Genomic DNA, 21,181 nt, shown 5'->3' on the forward strand with positions numbered 1-21,181 from the left:
GGGAGCACCAGCTCCTTCAGACAAGGATGGTGGGTGAGCTGGGAAACTCCTCAATAGGGGGTTAGTTTTGTAGCAGCTTCTACTCATCTCTCCCACAACTCTGGGAGCATTCACTGCTGGCTCTCCTGGCCCACGTGCCTATGCTTAATTAGCATAATTAGCACATGGGGTTGCTTTGGCCTCTCTGTTGGCTGCAGGATGATAATTGTGTGGGCACAGTGGGCACACACAGACCCCACTATCTGCCTGTCAGCTCAGAAGCAGGGTGGCAGCTCTTGTCACTGTGTCCCACCTTTGGTAGAAGAGCACAAAGTGTCTGCAGCATCAAAGAGCTCCTGAGGGCTTGTGGGAGCCCAGAGAGATGGTTTATTCCTCGCTCAAAGGTGGGTTTGGCAGACAGGCCTGTGTTTTACGCAGGGTGGGCTCTGAGTGCCCCCATCAGCTCCTCCAGCAGACAAACGTCGGCACTGACAGTCGGAGACCCAAATGACTCCGGCAGGGACGCGTTTGCTCCGCAGCTGTGGATGTTCTGCTCGGGGTCCTGGCTCAGCAGGAAGCCCTTTATCTGTGCCACTGCCCCGAGGGGCTCGTTAGCACTGGGACCTTCTCAGCCGGCTCCTGCTAATGATCCTTGCCCAGGACGGGGACGGGAGGCTCTACCAGGGCAGCAAAGGGTTAAGCGTGGTCTCCTGAGCTCCCTTGCCACAGTCCCTGGTGTCTCCTGTGGCAGCAGAGCGGGAACTGGGAACACAGCCAGCTCCTGCACTGCTTCCCCTCACCCCTCCTGCCCAATTCCCAAGGGAGGATGTGTTGTTTCCTAAGTAGAACGAGGTGTGTGTGTGTTGGGTCTGAAAAGCTCTTCCCTGGTGTGTGAGAGGCTGCTCAGTGCTGGGGCTTAAACAGCTTGACTGGGGCAAAAATCACATACAAATTTTTTCCATTTCCAGTTATTTGACGGCTTATCTGGGTGGTGATGTTACGGTGAGGATGTGCATCCCAGACAACCCCCTCCAGAGATCCCTGTCCATGCAGCCCACATCCCTGATGTGCCTTCCCAAGAGGATCCTGCCAGTCTGGGAGCAGAGACACTTTCTCTGTTCCTGCCCCCTGACTGTCCTTCCCAGCCCCTCACTCAGCCTGTCCCTGGGTCAGGCAGTGCCCCAGGAGGCTGCAGGCACAGGGAAGAGTCCTCTGCTGATGGGGAATCACCCCTGTGGGTGCTCTGGCTTTGCAGAGGATCCCAGAGCACCTCTCACCCACCATTTCAGAGCCCAGCACCATATGGGATACCTGAACATCAGTGCTGTGCCAGCCCCTCAAAATGCAGGATGTGCCTGGAAAGGTGTGTCCTGTGTGTCTTCCATAGCCTGGGCACTCACACTCTCCTTGGATACCTTCGGTTGTGTGACTGTGAGCAGTTTCCAGAGTCAAACTGAATGTTTTCCTGTGATCAGCCAGTTTTATTTGTCCCAGTTCTTCCTCTGCTCTCTCTTCCCCATTTTTCTCTCTCTTTCCTTAGCCACCCTTTTATGCAATGCCACTGTTTTTCTCTGAAGAACAGTTATTCCTCTGCCCTGGAGTAGAGATTTGCATGGCTGTGCTGACCAGACACTGGGGGAATTGTGCAGTTTTGCAGAATTCCTATTGAAGTTTGGCCTGAATCCCCTTCATGTTTAGCATCTTTTGCTCAGCTCTGGCACTGAGAACTGGGATATGGGATCTAGAGCCTCCCAGGCTCTGGTTCAGGCTGTCCCTGACAGGGAGCAGGAGCCTTTGAGTTCAGCTCCTTCCCTTGCAGCCTGTTCTCTCTGTTCTGGAAGCACAGATCCCAAGGAGATTAAAGAGCATCAGAACCCAGATCTGCTGCACAAGGCCAAGGGTGATGTGCAGACCTAATTTCACTGAGAATGTATCTGAGACAGATCTGGACAGCTCTGGTAACACATCTGACCCTAGCAAAGGCATTCACATATCAAGGAATGTTTATCTCTAACCTTAAAGTCCCTGCTGGAGACAATCACTCCTCAGTATTCTCCCTCCACCTGAGCAGAGCAGGCTCTGCCCTCCCTTCTGCTCATACCCTTGAAGCTTGTGGGCTGTGATGAGCCCTCCCTTTGCCCTTAATCACTTTCTCCTAGCCTATATAATTAAATTCCATCAGGTATTGCAGCTAATTTTTGAGGAGCTCCCAAAGAACAAAAGCCAGTTCAGTGGCAGGCGAACAGAACAAATTAATTAGAAGGGGAATATTAGGACCTCTCTAAATTAGATCAGCAAATCTCCAGCAGGAGAAGCTGTGATGCTCCTCCCAGCCTGAGCAGGGTTGTACACAGTGTTCAGAGGCACAGCATCCCTGGGAAGGGGATTAGGATTGGAGCAGCCCTTGCTGAAGGCCCTCCAAGGTGTCATTTCAAAGCAGGACACGGGGAATTGGTGGCTTTGTGTCTCTCATTAACACCAGCAGGATTCGTGCCATTAAATTCCTTCCCTGTACTTTGGGAATGGCTCCCTGTCATATTCCTGCATATCCAACCCCAATAACAGTGGATGTTACTTGAGTGTAGAGTCCTATTTACAACTTTCCCCCAGGCTGTGCAGATCTTTAGGAGTAAACACTGGGATCATCATTTAAACCCAGAAGTCACTCCCTATAAGCATTCAAAGCCCAGGGCAGCTCCCAGCTCCCTCTGGGAACCTGCAGGGTTGAGAATTGCCAGCACAGACTCCTGTTACTCCATGGGATGAGCAGGTTGTGCCAGGAGCTATGGAAGGGCACTCCATGCCCATAACTGTGGGTATCCCAGGCTCCTCATCCAGCACTGGGAGCACCAACACTGACAGATCTCCCTCTCTTTGCTCCCTGTGGGGCAGGACCAAGTATTCCAAACTGCAACCCAGCAGAGGTAATGAGGAGGGGGAATGTTGGGATGGGGACAAACTGCTGGAACAATTCTTCTTAATTTGGCACAAAGAAGAGGCTTGAAAAACAAACCCAGTCTCATGTATCCTGCCCTCACTCACAGAATCACAGAATGGTTTGGGTTGGACCTTAAAGCCTATCCAGTCCCACCCCCTGCCATGGGCAGGGACACCTTCCACTGGCCCAGGTTGCTCCAAGCCCCGTCCAACCTGGCCTTGGACACTTCCAGGGATGGGGCAGCCACAGCTTCTCTGGGCAACCTGTGCCAGGGCCTCCCAGGGAAGAATTTCTTCCCAATATCCCCTCTAACCCTGACCTCTTTGAGCTTAGAGCCATTCCCCTTTGTCCTGTCATTCCATCCCTTGTCCCAAGTCCCTCTTCAGCTCTCTTGGAGTCTCTTTAGGCACTGGAAGTTTGCCACTCTTCTCTTACCCAGGTTGTTTTTCTCCACAGCTTTAAAAGTGTGGTTGGAATTAGAAAATATCCAGGACAGGTGAAGAGCTGATGTGTCCATGGCCACACCCTGAGGGGACAGGAGCAGGCTGGGGCTCGTTCTGACACAGTGAGGGCTGTTTGATACCAGGGAAAAATCCCCTCTGAGGAGAGAGAAGATGGGATGGGGCTTAGAGAGCTGGGCATCTTCCAGGGGGGTTTTCATGCCTGTTCCCACTCGAGGCAGAGCTGTCCCCTGGCACTGGGGAGCAGGGATGGTCACAGTCTGCCCATGAACAAAGAGCACCTGGAGCCACTTTCCTTCCCCTGCCCCTGGGAACAGTGCAGTGCTTCACTGTCACACTGCTCAGCCCCCCTGTCTGCCCTCATCAATTCTCCTAGTTCCCCTTCCCAATAAGGCTCCTTAACAAATTATATTCTGCTGCATCTTTTGAATGAAACATTCCCCCACCTTAACCAGAAAAAAAACCCTGAACATGAATAATCAAATCTCCTTCTTTATTGACAAAGCTGTGTTTTTATGGCCTCTGCCCTTCCTGCTCTGAGTGACAGCATCAGTCCCTTCAGAAGGTGATTAAATCTAAGACATACACACAATTATTTCCTCTCCTTCTATCCCTGGTCTTCAAGAGATTTCCTGAGCTCATGTGCTTTAAGAACTCAGATCTTCAGAGTTAATTGAGGCAGCAGCAGGTACATTCCCTTTTACTCTCTTACCCAGAAGGAAAAATCAGTCATCATCATCCTTTTCCCCTGAAAGCCCTTGCACAACGTGTTAATGAGCACGTGGACCATGTATTTCTAAAAATTCTGTTTGTTGAGGAGTAACTTCATAAGCCAAATGCATTTGGGGAATGGATCTGAAGTTTTGGAGCTTCTTTATTCAAGAGGGTTATTGTGAGTGCAGAAATTCTAAACATTTCTGAAATTAATCTCTTCATATGGGATAAAAACTGTGTTTTAAAGGCAGTTAAGTTGCAGGCACCAACCAGCTTCCCTGAGTCATCTCAAGAGATGGTATTACTTGGAAATTAAGGGCTGAAGTTGCAGATTTTGTGCAACAAAATCCCAACACAAGACTAGAAGGTCCTGCAGTTTGATTCCAAGATCATGACATCCCTCCTACCCTCTGGAGACTTTCCCTTTCCAGCGGAATTTTATAACAACATCTTCATCTCCTTCTCAGAAGTGGCTTTCTCCAGTGTGAAGGTTCTTGACATAATTTTCTGTAGCAGAGCAGTAACTCCTTCCTGCTGCTTCCACCTGCTAAATCTGATTACAGAGCCTTGGGAAAGCACTCAACACTTCCCCCTGGTTACTTTTCCATGGAGGTAATTGCTGCTGTTCCCATGGGAAAAGTGTAGTTCAGGCAGGAGGGGCTGAAGGAAATACAGTGAAGAGGAGAGGCCTGGACTGCAGAGCTGTGGCTGGAGGTGCCCAGTGGAATGATGAGTAAAAACATCCACATTGTTGAGTAAATGTCCAGTTCTGGCCACCGAAAAAAAAGCCAAAACCATCAAGAGAAGGAATGGGAAAATCAAATTCTAGAAATAATTACATAAATGTAATAATGATGATGATTATAATGATGATAATGATGATGATGATGATGATGATGATGATGATAATAATAATAATAGTTATAGTAATAATGCAGAAGAAGTGGCCCTGGGTCAGAATAGGACCCTGAATCAGGAGGACACTTATGCACAGGCTTTTCTCCTGCTTATTCACCACTGCAGGAGCTGCCATCAGTCCCCATTATTCCTAATTCCCACCTGAATTCCCAGCACTTATGAGCTGTCCTGGGGAAGCAGAGATTCATCCCTTTCTCTTCACACAAGCAAATGTCTGAGCCGTGGCTGCCTCAGCATCCAGGTCACCTGAGATGCCCGAGGGCACCTGGAGCTCTGCAGCAGCTCTGCCACAGCTGGTTGGCACCTCAAAGCAAGGCAGAGCACACAATGTGTGTTTTGAAGCTGTGACTCCTCGATGTCCTGTATTGTGAGAAGCTGAAAGGTGTCATAACATCAGTGCTTGGGGCTGCTCTGACAGGGCCTGAAATCCAAGAGGAAAAGGCTCAAGGTGCACCAGGGGAGGGTCAGGTTGGACATCAGGAGGAATTTCTTCCTGAAAAGGGTGGTCAGGCCTTGGCAGGAGCTGCCCAGGGAAGTTTGGAGTCCCCAGCCCTGAAGGTGTCCCAGGAAGGCCTGGCCGTGGCACTCAGTGCTCTGGGCTGGGGGACAAGGTGGGGATCAGGCACAGAGTGGACTCAATGATCTTGGAGGTCTTTTCCAACCTGAATGATTCTGGAATTCTGTGAATTACGATGGTCTTTAATACTTTTTAAGTGGATCTCCATGAATGACTTGCAAATATCCATCTGCCACAAAAGCTGCTCCTCTTATTTTGTGGTTTTTAGGAAAGACTCCCCGTGTCATGATTCAGACTTCAAAATGTAGGTCCCAGATACTTTGAGGGTGTAAATCAATGTAAAATCACTGTCCAAGTCAAAATCTGACCTATCATATATTGGGTTTGAGCTCTAGGGTTTTAAACACTGGAAGGGGCTGCCCAGGGAGGTTTGGAGTCCCCACCCCTGGAGGTGTCCAAGGAAGGACTGGATGTGGCACTCAGTGCTCTGGGCTGGGGGACAAGGAGGGGATTGGGCACAGGGTGGATTTGATGATGTTGGAGGTCTTTTCCAACCTGAATGATTCTGGGATTCTGGGATTGCTTTGATCAGGAATAAGCAAGAGACACCCAGTCCCCTACCGAGAGGAGGAGGAGAAGGAGGAGGATTGAACTTGTCACAGCAAGTGAAAATTTTAACTCTGACAGCAGGGAATGCTCTTTGTGTGTAAGAAAGTGAGCACAGTGTGCCCTGTGCTCTGTCCCCTCTGTGCCCTGTGCTCTGTCACCTCTGTGCCCTCAGCAGCAAGGGGCAGGGGCAGCAAACAGCCAAGTGGGAGCCAGAGGAGCAGCAGAGCCTTCCCCTGCCCTGTCCTGCTGGGGAGAACTCACGTGCCAGGAAATCCAACCCTGCTGGCCGGAAAAGCAGCCGAGATAGTCGTGAGATAATTAATGTAGTTTCTCTAAATGTGTCAACCAAAAGGCTTTATGTGCATCTAAGCTGGCATTTTCTCTGGCTGGAAACTTTAATTTCTTCCTTACTGATCTGGGAATTAGTGCTGGGAGAAGGGAAGCAGATTTATGACCACACTTCTTAGATACAGCTCTACATCTCCTCCATAGCCAAGGGGTGCTCACCTCGTGTGTGGAGCTGGGAGTGTGTTATTTAAGGTTTTACTGTTCTAATCTAAACACAAGAAGCAGTTACAGCAGTGCTCGTGCTCATGGCTCAAATTAATACAGAAAGGCTCATTTATTCTGCCCTTAAAACAGATCTATAGAACTTATTTCCTCACCCTGGGTCTTGGGTGTTGTGCTCATGGTTCCTGTGGCTCCCTGAAGTCACAGTTTGTCCCCAGAGACAGCCTGGCCTGTCAGGCTGGTGCCACCACCGTCCCCAAGAGAGCCAGCCCAGGGTGGGTGGCACACACTGTGCTGCTGGCACAGCCCAGCCCAGCCCAGAGCAGTCAGGGCTAGGCAAGCTCAGCCCAACCCCAAGACCCTTCCCTTCCCCTTCCCCTCTTCCCCTTCCCCTTCCCTTTCCCCTCTTCCCCTTCCCCTCTTCCCCTTCCCCTCTTCCCCTTTCCCTCTTCCCCTTTCCCTCTTTCCCTTTCCCCCTTTCCCTTTCCCCCTTTCCCTTTCCCCCTTTCCCTTTCCCTTTCCCTCTTTCCCTTTCCCTCTTTCTCTTTCTCTTTTATTTTTCTCTTTCTCTTTCTTTCTCTTTTATTTTTCCTTTTCTTTTTTTTTCTTCCTTTTTTCTCCCGTTTTTTTCCTTCCTTTTCCTCCCTGCTGTTCAGGAAGCAGGAGGGTTGCCAAATCCTGCCCATGTCCCAGCAGAGCAGCAGAGATTCATGCCCTGAAGCCTGAGACATCTCCAGTCCTTCCTCAGCTGGGACTGGCTTTAAGTCCAAAAGGATATTTTTGGATGTCACCAAACTCCCCTGGTCACAGCCCTGCCACCCCCACGGGGTGTGGGCACGAGGGCACTCCCTGCATGTCACCACTCACTGATTGGTGCCACGGGGATAAAGATGGACCATCAGCCCCTCTTGGCAGGGATTAGAAAAGCCCCAGCCTGGTGTTTTCCAGGAGGGAAGAGGCCTGGCCTTGAGCTTGCAGAGAGAAGTTAAAGCTGATTGTTCTGAGCACTGTGGGAGCAGGAGAACACTGAGCTGGTAAAGCTGCAGGAACACGGCTGTGAAAACCTGCAGCATTTAGTGCTGACTGATCTCCTCTGTATAAAATACTTTAAATCAACCTGCAGTAATTTTTTCCTTGCTCCAGAATTCAGCAGGATGATGAAACAGTGCTCAGCCTCAATTATCCAGTTTCCCTGAGAGGGTGTTTTGTGCTGAGCACAAATGTGTGAGTGCTGGGGATGAGAGAACTGATTCATGGCCTGGGACAGAAATCAGGAGGAACATTTTTCTCCTTCTCTTGAGTCACAGAATCTCAGAATGGTTTGGGTTGGAAGGGACCTTAAAGCCCATCCCACCCCCTGCCATGGGCAGGGACACCTTCCACTAGCCCAGGTTGCTCCAAGCCCCGTCCAACCTGACCTTGGACACTTCCAGGGATGGGGCAGCCACAGCTTCTCTGGGCAACCTGTGCCAGTTGCCATCACATAAAATGTAGAGAAAAAGCACAAACAAATCAAGGCTGGATTATATCTACAGAGTCACAGAATCACAGAACAGCCTGAGCTGGAAGGGACCCACAAGGATCATCACAGTCCAACCCCTGGCCCTGCACAGACCCCCCAGCAATCCCACCCTGTCCCTGAGAGTGTTGTCCAGACTCACCCAGTAGCAATCCGTGCTCAGTGAGTGGAAAAAGCCACTGCTAAACCTTGAGGAACCCCAACAGGCTTGGGACTCCTGTTCAGAGGCCTCTCAGAACCCCAAAATCCCAGTGACAGCAGTCAGTGGTTCCTGTGGGCACTGGGGGGCTGTGCTGGTGCAGCAGTGATGTTCCAGCTCCCACCCCACACGGGACTAATCCTGAGCAGAGCAGGAGGCACAACCAGCTCCCAAAGGGGTGTTCTATGGCAGCCATGTATCCATGTATCCTTGCAGCTCAGGCTGTCCAAAACTGATGGCAAATCACACCTTGATCTGTCTTCCCTGAGCACCCCCTGTGACTGCACAGCTGTGACACAGAAGCAGCTCGAGGTTTTGGATGCCTCTGGCAGTCCTACAAAGTCTGACAGAGCAGGGTTGGATTAGATGGTTGGGAAAAATCCTTCCCTGGGAGGGTGGGGAGGCCCTGGCACAGGTTGCCCAGAGAAGCTGTGGCTGCCCCATCCCTGGAAGTGTCCAAGGCCAGGTTGGACAGGGCTTGGAGCAACCTGGGCTGGTGGAAGGTGCCGCTGCACATGGCAGGGGTGGAACTGTGTGGCCTTTAAGGTCCCTTCCAACCAGTCTGGGATTCTGTGAAGGGCAGGATCCATTCCTCCTGCTGTGCTGCACAGGACAGGAGTGGCTTTGGGTGGCTTTGAGGGTTTAATGTTTGCTCTTTGGGGACCATCAGAGGATCCTTCAGGACATGTGTCCCTCAGGGTGGCTGTTGATGAGCAGCAGCCCATGGGAGCAGAGCTGGTTCAGGTCCTTCAGTAGGTTTTCTGTTCCCCAGACCATGCTTTTGGAGACCTGGAGAGGTGCTGGGTTCTATTTTCCTGTCCATTGAATCCTCTCTCTCTGTGAAAGTGCTTTTATTCCAACATCTGAGCAGAATTTGATCTGCTCATTGTGTTTCTGTCATCCCAGATGCACGTGGCTGGTGAGACCCTCTAGCCCTGCAGTCCTGGATTTTGCTTTCACATAGTCATTTTTTAAGTTAAAAGAACCTAAAAGTGCAGTTTCCTGAAGCTTCTCACAGGCTGTTCCAGCTTGCAGGGGGTTCACAGTCAAGGCCAAGTGCTGCAGTTAAGGGAGTAAACAATTAACCACAGGAGATGTTCCCTGGGTCACTGGAGAGGGGAACCAGCACAGCTTTTAGCTTCACTTTCCAGCTTTTCCAGTGCCAGAGAGATCCATGAGTCTGACCTGGCCTCCTGCAGCTCAGTGCTCTGGGTTTGGCTTGGTCTGCTGGGCAGTAATTGGGCATATTTTTGGCAGGGTTGTTGGTTTGGAGTGATCCAAAGCCCGTGCCAGGAAACTGTTCCCCATTCTGGTGATGTTATGGGAAGTCTTCCAGTCTGAGTCATTTTCCACAAAGTCCAGTTCCTGCCCAATGATTTTCCTTGGAAGTTCCAGTATTCAGTTGTGAGTAGTGAGTTTTTACCTGTCCTGGTTGTGAGGCAGGGTGGAAAGTGGGATGCAAATGCCCTTTGAAAGCTGCTAATGCAGAAGTCACACTGAAATAAATCCAAAGGAAAAGGAAGGATCTCCCAGTTTTCCAGCTGGAAGATCCTCTCATTCTGTTTTGAACCCAAATTCCCTCTTGGCTCGGGAGTGATCCCAGCCTGAGTTTTTCCATGTTCTCTGGGCAGTCAGTTGTGCAGGAGCCACGTGCTGGTTGGAGGGTAAGGCAGCCCTGGTGACACAGGGTTTCTCATGGTGGGCAGGACTCAGCTCTGTCTGCTCAGGTGGGCACCTGCCCTCCTCCAGAGCCACCACAACAGTCTGGGGCACCTGGAGGGAAGGGACCTTAAAGCTCATCCAGTCCCACCCCTGCCAAGTCCTTCCTGCTGAAGGACCTGAACCAGCTCTGCTCCCACGGGCTGCTGCTCATCAACAGCCACCCTGAGGGACACGTGTCCTGAAGGATCCTCTGATGGTCCCCAAAGAGCAAACATTAAACCCTCAAAGCCACCCAAAGCCACTCCTGTCCTCTGCAGCACAGCAGGAGGAAGGGATTCCATGGATCCTGCTCTTCACAGAATCCCAGACTGGTTTGGGTTGGAAGGGACCTTAAAGAGCCACCCAATCCCACCCCCTGCCATGGGCAGGGACACCTTCCACTGTCCCAGGTTGCTCCAAGCCCGGGATGGGGCAGGCACAGCTTCTCTGGGCAGTGTAGACGACCTAGTTGAGCTCTGCCATGGACAGAGAGCCAGGGGAGGGGAGGGCCAAGGCCAGCCCTGCCATCTGTTTAGCACAGGCTGTGGCCGGATGTCCCCATGGGGCTGCTTTGAGCAGGGTCTCCGTGGTCAGCAGTCATGTGGGGTGGAGGACAAGGTGGATGAAGCAGGGAAGGATGTGACAAAGACATGGGGAAAAGGGACATAAAGAAAGATAAGGCAGTTCTTTGGAAAGAGGGAGAAATTCTGGATGTGTTGTCACATTTATCCCTCTCTCCAACTCCCTGATAGGAGGGTGGAGCCAGGTGGGGTCGGGCTCTGCTCCCAGGGAACGAGGGACAGGAGAGGAAATGGCCTCAAGCTGCACCAGGGGAGGTTTAGATTGGATATTAGGGAAAAATTCTCCATGGAAAGGGTTTAAAGCACCGAACAGGCTGCCTAGGGCATTCCAAAACGTGAATGTGGCACTTGAGGACATGGTTTAGTGGTGAACACAGAGGTGGTGCTGAGTGGGCAGTTGAACTTGGTGATCTTGGAGATCTTTTCCAACCTCTATGTTTCTGGGATTCTGGGATGCCTTGGGAACTTGGCTCTGCTCAGCCCACCAGTGTGATTTAAACTCCAGAATATCTGTAGGACATGGAAAAAGCTGATATTCCCTGCACTGACTTGGGCTACATCTTGTTCATGTCTGGCTGGGCAATGCTGGCAGCTCAGCCCAAGTACCACTGAACTCTTCCCAGTTGCTTTTTTTCTTGTCCATTTGCATGTTCAGGATAGACAGGAATGCCAGAAACTTGGTATTTAACCAAAACTCCCAGTGGTGCTGCCCTTCCTGTGCTTTTATTTTGTGAGCTGGCATCTGGATTTTGGGTTGTTTTGAGGAGGGAAATGGGGATGTTTCAGTGGCATCTCTTGGATGCCCCTTATCATTGTAATCTCTGTTATCTTCACCCCAAGATGCCTGACCTGGCTACAAACACTTCTTCCAGTTGTGTGACCCACAGCCATGTCTAACTCCCACCAATTCCTGAATTAGACTTTCCTCAAACTGAGATGGTTGGGGTGATCCCTGGGCAGCTCCAGGCCCAAGAATTCATCATTTTGGGTCTGGTGCCTCCCCTTGCTTTCAGAGATCCCTATATTTGACTGGCAGGACAGACAGAGTGATGCAGAGTCTGCCACGGGCTCAGCAAACACCTCAGAGCCCTTTAGGCAGCTCGTGCCCTTTGCCTTGGTCTGTTGGTATGTGTGAAACGGCTCCAGAAGATCCACTCCAGCTCTGTTATGTGTAAAACAGCTCCAAGGGAGTCACTCCAGCTCTGTTATGTGTCAAACAGCTCCAGAAGAATCACTCCAGCAGAAATGAGCAGCATCAGGCACAGGGAGCCTGTGGATCCTCCCCTCACCCCACAAAACAAGGGGATTTTTTCTTTTCCCACAGAGATCTGTCTGACAGTAATGTTTGTGCTGAGGAGTTTGGATGTGGGGACTCCTCCCTGGGTGCAGTTTTGTTCTCCCAAGGAGATTTGTGACAAGGATGAGGTCAGATCACTGTGTGTCTTGCAAAAGCCTGTCCAGGCCAGTCCCTGTCTGCCCTTCTGGGGTGATGTAATCTGTGCTCAGCAATAACATTTCCAAGAGGTGGATAACAGCATTTTAGTTCAGCTCTAATAATTCTGTTAAATCAGAGCTGGGTTTGTAATTGCTGTTTGTGGCTGAGGTTGTTCCATATGTGTGTTATGCAGGATGTTATTGTGATGAAATGTTCCCTCTGGATGCCCTCAAGAATTTGCCTTTGTTGTGGGCAGGCCTCTCCTGAGCTCTCTGCCTTTGCTGTGCCCTCACAACCAAGGGAGAGGGGGGAAAGGAGGCAAATTTCAACATGTTCCTGTTTCTGCTGGAAGTTTTAAGTTGTGTAAGTGCCCATCTTGCTTTGCTTCAGGAACACAAAGCTTTGCTCGAGTCCTGCTCCTTCCTTTGAAAGGCACAGCCTGGCAGTGTGTGCTGAGTCCAAGGGCTTACAGGAATTACAGCACATGGATCCCAGAGTGAGCCAGAACAGGGAGCAAAAGTGACGGAAAAGCCTCTTCCACTGGTTGGGGATGAGCAGATGGAGCAGCCCTGGGAGAAGGACCTGGGGGGGCTGGTGGGGGACAGGCTGGACATGACCCAGCCCAGAAACCCTCCATGCCCTGGGCTGATCCCACAGCGTGGGCAGAGGGCAGGGGGGAATTCTGCCCCTCAGGTAAGACCCCCCTGCAGAGCTGCTCCAGCCCTGGGGAACAGCACAGAGAGGACATGGAGCTGGTGGAGAGAGTCCAGAGGAGGCACCAAGAGGATCAGAGGGATGGAGCAGCTCTGCTGGGAGGAAAGGCTGGGAGAGCTGGGATTGTTCAGCCTGGAGGAGAGAAGCTTTGGGGTGACCTGATTGTGGCCTTTCAGTGGGACCTACAGGAAAAATGGAGAGGGCTCCAAGGGCTTGGAGTGACAGGACAAGGGGGAATGGCTTCCCTCTGCCAGAGGGCAGGGTTAGGTGGGATACTGGGGAGAAATCCCTCCCTGTGAGGGTGGGGAGGCCCTGGCACAGGTTGCCCAGAGAAGCTGTGGCTGCCCCATCCCTGGAAGTGTCCAAGGCCAGGCTGGACGGGGCTTGGAGCAACCTGGGCTGGTGGAAGGTGTCCCTGCCCATGGTGGGGGGTGGGACTGGGTGGTCTTTAAGTTCCCTTCCAACCCAAACCATTCTGTGATTCCATGAAAAATCCCTGAAGTCTGAAATAAAATGAATATCACTCCATGTACATGTGTTTTTCAAGGAACTGGGCAGTTTTTAGCTCTCTCACCATAGGGCAGAGGTTGACACTGAGCTTCAGCCTATGAGGGAACATCTTGGATATGTTCCAGGGGCTCCTTCCCATCCCATGAGCCAGACACCTCCCTCAGCTCAGCTCAGCTTGTGGCTGAACCCTGTTTTTGGCAGAGCCCATCCCTCCCTCCAGCTCCAGAAAGACTCTCAGCAGCTTGGTGAGGGCACAGGGGTGGGAACAGAAAGAAGAAGAACAGACCAGAGAACAAACTGGGGATGTTTTTGGTCAGTCTGTGCTCCCACTGCTCTGCCTGAGCTTCTGCAGCTCTGCTGGAGCTGCTGGACATGGGAATCTGGGGAAGGTCCAGGAGAGCTTCACTTCCAATGGGAAACTCCCCAGGCAAGAAGGGATTGTGGCAAAGCCTGTTTGAACAACACCCGGGTTTGACCCACCCACAGCCCCCGAGGCACCTCTGAAATCCAGCATTTTGTGAAGGCCAGAGAAACGAGCACAAGTGAGCAGGAAGAAAAAACCACAGAAAGCAAAAGTAGCATCCTGTAATTTCTCCATGAAACAGGAAAAGTCCTGCTCCTTGAAGTCTGCAAATTCAAGTTTCTCCTGGGAAAACCTCCCTCCTGTTCAAATGCTAATGGCTTGTTATCACAGGGTTGTTTTAATTTAACTACAATGTTCTATAAGCAGGGGAAGAGCAAGGTTCAGAGAGCAAATGGCTGATGAACAATCTTCAATCTGCCAGTAAATGTTTGCTTTTTTTAATATACTTCCCCTTCTTGATCTCTGTTTTAAACAGCTTCTCCAAAGGGACATATAAAAGACAGCTGATTTCAGCTGGAGGTAAAAGCACTTATTTGTGTGGTTCTTTGATCCTTGTTTAAAATAGGGAATTTATGGCACTTCTGGAGTGCCAGTTGCCAGAGTGTCTGGTCCTGAGAGCACAGAAATTGTTGGTATATGAGCAAAAATTGGCTTACTGGAAAGAAAAAATGCAGCACATTTTAGAAAATGATAGAGAAAATGAAATCAAATTGGGCATTGCAGCCACAAAACATCTCTGCTTCCCAGGAGCAGGAAAACCATCTCATGGAGCACAAATAAATTCCAGGGACTCAGAGGCAAAGGTCTGCCACCCTTTTCCAGGAATGCAACAGCCAGAGCTTGCAAGAGCAAGGGAGCAAGAAGAGAGAAAGAGCCCCTGATCTTTCCCATGGAATTAGAAAATCCTTGTTTCTTTTTTTCTTCCCAGCCAATTGCTGAGTGGATGCCTCCAAATGTAAAGGGTTTTGCTACCACCTTGCAACTGTAAGAATAAATCTGTCCTCTGTTAACCCTCCCAAACCTAGAGAAACACTTTCTATGTGTTTTGAGGAGTTTACAGGGAGCACTTGGCTGACCTTGACCAGAAAAAATCCACATGGGAAGGGAGTGGGAAGCTTTTTCTGTTAGACAGGAATAACATTGTCAGGAGTCTCAGCAGCTCCTGCCTACCATGTGTGAGCTCCTCTGGGGCTCTTCAGCACATTCCTGGGCTGGCACAGCCTGTGCCAGGCTGTCCTGGCCAGGCAGCTCCTGGACAGGGGCTTTGGAGGCAGAACAGGGGGATTCTGCTGAGACCCCCCTGCAGAGCTGCTCCAGCCCTGGGAGCAGCACAGGGAGGACATGGAGCTGCTGGAGAGAGTCCAGAGGAGGCACCAAGAGGATCAGAGGGCTGGAGCAGCTCTGCTGGGAGGAAAGGCTGGGAGAGCTGGGATTGTGCAGTCTGGAGAAGAGAAGCTTTGGGGTGACCTAATTGTGACCTTCCAGGACCTGAGGGGACCAACAGGAGAGATGGAGAGAGACTGTTTCCTAGAGCCTGGAGTGACAGGACAAGAGGAAGGGCCTCAAACTGCCAGAGAGCAGGGATAGATGGGATATTGGGAAGAAATTCTTGGCTGTGAGGGTGGGGAGGCCCTGGCACAGGTTGCCCAGAGACACTGTGGCTGCCCCTGGATCCCTGGAAGTGTCCAAGGCCAGGTTGGACGGGGCTTGGAGCAACCTGGGCTCCAAGGACAACCTTGGACACCTGAGGGAAAGTGTCCCTGTCCATGGCAGGAGGTGGAACTGGATGAGCTTTGATGTCCCTCTCAACCCAAACCATTCCCTGGTTCTGTGACATCTGGGGACCTTGGGGAGTGGTTGGGGTGCTCATCCTCAGATTGTTCATATGGAAGGTGGACTCTGCTGACAGGAGGAACAACCTGCAAAACCAGCACAAACTGCTGGGTACTGGGCTGAGAGTGACTGGCTAAGAGGAAAAGAGGCAAACTTTTCAGACTGAGTAGGTTCCAAAGTCTCTGTCCTGCTAGTGCTGCCAGAGAGTCTGAAAATGGCTGAGAACAAACAGCACGTGGTCTCAGTCTTTGAAAAATAGGGCTGTAACATCTGTACGTGGCCCCAGGATATTCCCAGCTGGATCCCTGTTGCCCACTTGTCCCTGCCCACAGCTCTCCTGCTCCAGCACCAGGCTCTGGACCATCAGCCCCTCCAGGCCCCCTGGCTCTGAGCAGTGATACATCACAGCTCGGGCAGAAAGTCATGGAGAAGTGGAGATTTACCGGGGATTGAGCTGCATTCCTGGCCCCTGAGGCCACCTTCCTTCCCTCCCCCTGCACCTATCTTATCTCTGCCTCTCTCTGAAATAAAAGGAATAGAAAAATTAACAACATGAAAAAGGGAGGAGATGATAAAGAGTATCTGAAAAATTATCTCTGTCCTCATTTCAGAGCTTTGCATGGTAACAAGGAGGCAGGAGGCTTTTTTCTTTATTAATGTATTAAAATATTAAAAGGCTGGGTGTCTCTTGAACCTACTCTGTTGTCAGGGGATGAGAAAACTCCAAAGAAGTCTTTTGAGAAGGCTGTTGCAGGAACTGTCCAGGGATGCCCCTCGTGGACCAGAGCAAATCAAAGCTAAAGGACAAAGTTTGCTCTCCTGCTGTTCCTGGAGACGTGGGTGCAGCCTGGGCAGGGGGACATTGGCACCTCTGCTTTTGTGCTGAGACAAAAGCTCTGCCAGCAGGAATCCTGTCAGGAGTGTGGCTGGAATGGGAAAGGTTCAAAGTCAAAAATCTCTTCTGAATTCCTTTAGCTCCTTAGTCCTGAAGGTCTGAGTGAGACCAGTCCCAAACCTCAAGCTGAGCCTGTGATGAGCCAATTCCCCCAAGGCTGGGGGGTTTGCTTTGGCACATCAGTGGTTCCCCTCTCAGATTCTGTTCTTGCCTTGGCAGTTATCCAAATGTGCAGTTGTTCTCCGTAAATCTTTGCCAGTAAAGCAGTGCTGCTGTAGCTGTTGTGTTCTGTGAGACCCTCAGGCTGGGATGAATAGTGTAACACGTGGTGGGGTCTTGGTGCTCGTCTATGAGGGTGACAGCAGGGCTGTATAGCACATATACAGATATATATATCCACACAGGCACACTGAATAAAGGTGATTTTGTTTTCTTTTCCCTGACAGGTCACTATGGAAAAGATATTTACCGAAGTGGAGGCCCAGATCTCCATAATTTCATCTCCTCCGGGTTTGTCACATTAGGAAGAGGACACACGAAGGGTACAGTGGAAACCATTTTTTGCTAAATCAAAAGATTGTTTTAAATAAAAAGCTCTAACTCAGCAGTGGGTTCTAAGTGCCCTGAGAGAACAGTGTTGGACTGCAGGCAGTGGGTTTAGTCCAGGAAATATTGCTGCAGGTAAAATACTGTGCTCGGGCAGAACCTTTGAAATCCTTGCAGGGGAGGTGGTGGGGGAGTGTAGAGTCAGACAAATTCCAGATTCCAGATTCCAGATTCCGGACTCTGCCTGTGCAGTTGGACTGTTTATACAGCTTTGTGTTTTCCTGGGTGCATGGTTGCAAACCCCCCTCGTTCCTGTCCTCCCAGAGGAAGGGAAGGGATGTACAGCTGGCCCAGGGCAGGCAGTGACCACTTCCAGAGTGTCTCTCTGGAGTTCTTTTGTTTGACTTCTGGGCTTTTATTTTATTTTTTTTTTCTGGGGGGGTGAGGGGTGTATGATGAATATTTTATAAAATTCTTTCCTTTTTAGCTCCTGAAACATATATTTTATGTGTTCCTATAACCTGTGATATAATGTACAAACAGGAAAACACAAAAGTATACATATACTGCTCTGTGTATGTTCTGTGTATATGTACTGTATATAAAATACATGTTGAGAGCCAGCTGGAGCTCTATAAGACAAGTAACCACCTATCCCAGGAGTCCTGGTGACACCAAAGCTGTGAGCTCTGACCCAGCTGGGCACCAGAACCCCCAATGAATGTTCATTTGATGACCTTGTTGCCTATTTTGGTGAGTTTTTGGAGTGTACAGTGAGACTGTGTTTGGAGCATCTTTCTGTCCCCCCTCCCCTGCCCCAGCCACCCTGGCAGTGCCACTGGGCTGTGCCACTGGGGGTGCATGTGCCAGTCCCTGTCTGGTTTTGTGTCCTCCTGACCTCGAGACTGTTGTACCTCCCTGTAGACACAATGTATGTGGAGATTCCTCTATAGACCAATGTACTGTATGTGGAGATGTGTCCTCGTGCTCACCTGGTTGAACGCTCCTGTGTTGTTCCTGTGGATGACATGACTCACAAATTATTAAAAGACCTTGGTTTTTACATTTCCTGCACTTTTTCCAGCTCTCCACGAGTGTCATCCGCAGTAGTGTTGGTCCTGTAGCACTGTCAGAGAAGAAACAAATCTATGTATATTGTCTGTGTATGTCTGTGTGTGCTTAAATAAAGTTTACTGAGGCTGAGGCAGAACCCGTGGGACTTGTAATCCAATACCCTGCAATTCCAGCCTGGCTCTGCTCGGGGGGAAGGGGAGCAGAGGAACCACCTCCAAACCCCAGCTGGGCTGGGAACTGCAATGGTTCGAGGAAGGACATTTACACAAGGTCTCCCTTTCTCCAGCCCACCCAAGAGGAGTTTTACAGTCATGTCATGTCACATCAGGAGGGTCTTTAGGGTGAGACAGCAAGAGAACCCCAGGAGAGATGGGCCACAGGGTGGAGTGTCCTGATAACCTTTCCCAAGCACAAGGATAACCCCCAGCAGGGCCACGTTCCTGCCTCTTTGTCCCAGACATCGGGATTATCTCCCAGCAGTTTTCTGGGCAATGTGGTTTCCCTGGTTCCTTCCCACATCAGAACAAAACCTGCTTTCCCTCTGGACTGAAAGCTCTCGGGGGCTCTGCTCTCCTGTGGATGGGCTCGTGGTTTTCACACCTGGAAGCCCCACAGAGCACATTTCCCATCCCTGGGAAGGTGGAAGAGTGGGCAGGGGGAGTCCAGACTGTCCATCCACCACAACAGCCCCTAGCCAGGGGGGTTAAGGGGGAAGGCTTTCCAAAGTCTGTTTTCCGAAGAAATCAAATTCTACCTTGGCTGTTTATGGACAAACCAGAAAGGAATGGCCTTAGAATTTACTTTTCAGCTACCTATAAAACCACATTTTATTTAAACAGTATTATAATGTTAATTTCTAATTTTTTTAATGGCAGATTCACACTCCCACTCATGAGTGGTGCAAGTGCTGAACATCTCCACACGTACTGCAGGCAAACTGCCTGGTTTGCTTGTGCAAATGTGTAGGTTTGTCTTTGTCTGTGGCATGATTTGTGTGTTTGTGCTGTGAAAGCAGGACTTTGGGGGGAGCAAGTAACCGAGGGGCTCTATTGTTATGATTGTGCCTGATATAATTTGATTATTTCTGGAAATATTGAAAGATTTCCTGTGTTCAGTTTGAACGAACAGCCCAGTACCTGGACAGGAGAGATGAGTGCTACAGCAAGGGTTAGTCCTGAGCTTTAGCTGAGCAGCTTCATGCTCAGGTTTTGTCTTATTTCAGTTCCAGTACATGTGTTAAAATCTCCACTTCAGCTGCCATGAGCCAAATAACCCCACCCTGCCTTCTTGTTACACCAAAGGGTTCTACTTTTAGACTGAACAAAGCCAGTGAAGTTTATCTCAATATTTCTTTGCACTGGGAGACACATTTTTGGTGTTTTCTCAACTGTCTTCTGTGCTGTGGCAGAACTCCAAGTGCTGAGTAATATTTAAGAGCTAATCTATTTTGGGCAGAAGACAAAGATGTGAGACATGCCAAAGTACCATGGAGACCAAATCAGCACATCCACATGTCTGACATCCACAGGCTCCTGCAAGATTGTGATTTATGGTTCCTCTCTGACATGTCAGTGGGCAATGCATCACTGCCTGGCATTTAAAGGCTGTAAAGTCATTACAGGGGGTGTTCTTCACACCGTGGGGAAAGACTTTGCTGTCAGTGTGTCGTGGTGATCTAGGGATGAATCCAAACTCTTCAGGCCATAAAGGTGCCCATGGTGAGGCACATGGCAGGGTTAATCTCACATCACGTCAGGTAGAGGTTGGATGTTTTATTCTGAGGTAGAACCTTCAGTTCCATGTGGTTCTACCACACCTGGGAGACAAAAGCACCTCTAAAGGAGCATTCACTGGATGGCACAAGACATCTCTTCCCCCCTCTAGCAAGAGGGAGCTGTGGGGGTCTTTTAGCCCTCAGGGGATGGATCCCACTTGCCCTATTTGTGTAGGAGCAGCTCCAGCTGCTCCAAGTGCTGTGGGAGTTGCTGAGAGTTCAACACTCCAGTGGCACAAACAGGAGCACAGCAGATAGGAGTTATCACATCCCTCTGATTTAAAACCAGCTTCTTCAACCTGTTCCGAGCACCTTGATACTCTCAGGTGTCCCAGGCTGGGACTGGCCCGAGCTGGACTGTGCCCACAGAGGTGCCAGGGCTCCTCAGAGCTCTGCCCAGTTCCCCAGGCTGGAGGAGGTTACACAGCTGCTACAACGGGGAGCAGGCACTCACAGGCACCCCCAACCACAGGGAAGGAACAAAGCCTGAGGAGCAGTAAATTCACTCCAGACAGATTATTTCACACCATGATTGCTGAGTTTTCAGGTAAAAATGTGATTTTTATTTTGGTTTTTTTTGGTTTTTTTTTGGTTTTTTTTTTTCCACTATCAGTCTCAGACCTTGAAAATAGTTTCCAAGTGGGATTGGGCTCCTTGTGTTCCACCAGTCTGGGACAGCAGCAGAAATTCTGTGGAGCAGATGATAATGTTGGTTCATCACTGAACAGCTTCTTTGTTTTCCTGGTAACTCTGCAACAGTGTTAAAAATAGTGAGGTTATTTGGTGGGAAAAGCATAATTTCCCATCTGAACCCAGTGCAAGGGGCCAGGGAACAGTGAGGCAGGAGGGGTTTGGGGGGTCAGACCCTCCTGCTGCGGGATCATCTCGTAGGGAACTTTCCCTACAACCTGCTAATTCCTCGTAAGTTTGTGCCAGGTCCTTGAGGAGGCTGGAACTTGAAAAGCAGGTGTTGAAAACAAGGAGAGTCAAGCGTCCTCAGTGCCCTCAGTGCCCTCAGTCCCCTCAGTCCCCTCAGTGCCCTCATGCCCCTCAGTATCCTCAGTGCCCCTCAGTGCCCTCAGTGCCCTCAGTCCCCTCAGTCCCCTCAGTCCCCTCAGTGCCCTCAGTGCCCTCAGTGCCCCTCAGTGCCCTCAGTGCCCTCAGTGTCCTCAGTCCCCTCAGTGCCCTCAGTCCCCTGACTGCCCTCAGCCTGCCCAGTAACACTTCCAGAAATGTGACCTCTGACTTTTGGATCTGGGCTGCTCCTGGAGTCATTTTGAGATGTGCTCTGAGTCAGGGCGTTGCAGGAGGCTCTTCTTTGAGTATCCCACTGAAATGTGCTCTGAGGATGTTCTCCTGCAGTGCCATAGGCAGGAAAAATTAAGAACTG

General features: G+C 50.4%; 1 protein-coding gene across 1 annotated transcript in view; it reads left to right on the forward strand.

Moving 5' to 3' along the window:
- SHISA6 (shisa family member 6) overlaps positions 1-21,181 on the forward strand; it is a gene marked incomplete at its 5' end in the record, with an annotated part of 277,328 nt that overhangs the window by 48,190 nt on the left and 207,957 nt on the right. The window contains one exon of the mRNA XM_017835933.1: positions 16,844-16,939. Coding sequence (XP_017691422.1) covers positions 16,844-16,939 — 96 coding nt within the window. The remainder of the gene's footprint in view (positions 1-16,843; positions 16,940-21,181) is intronic.

This window comes from Lepidothrix coronata, unplaced genomic scaffold (genome assembly GCF_001604755.1).
Source record: "Lepidothrix coronata isolate B3197 unplaced genomic scaffold, Lepidothrix_coronata-1.0 Scaffold267, whole genome shotgun sequence".
Taxonomy (NCBI): domain Eukaryota; kingdom Metazoa; phylum Chordata; class Aves; order Passeriformes; family Pipridae; genus Lepidothrix; species Lepidothrix coronata.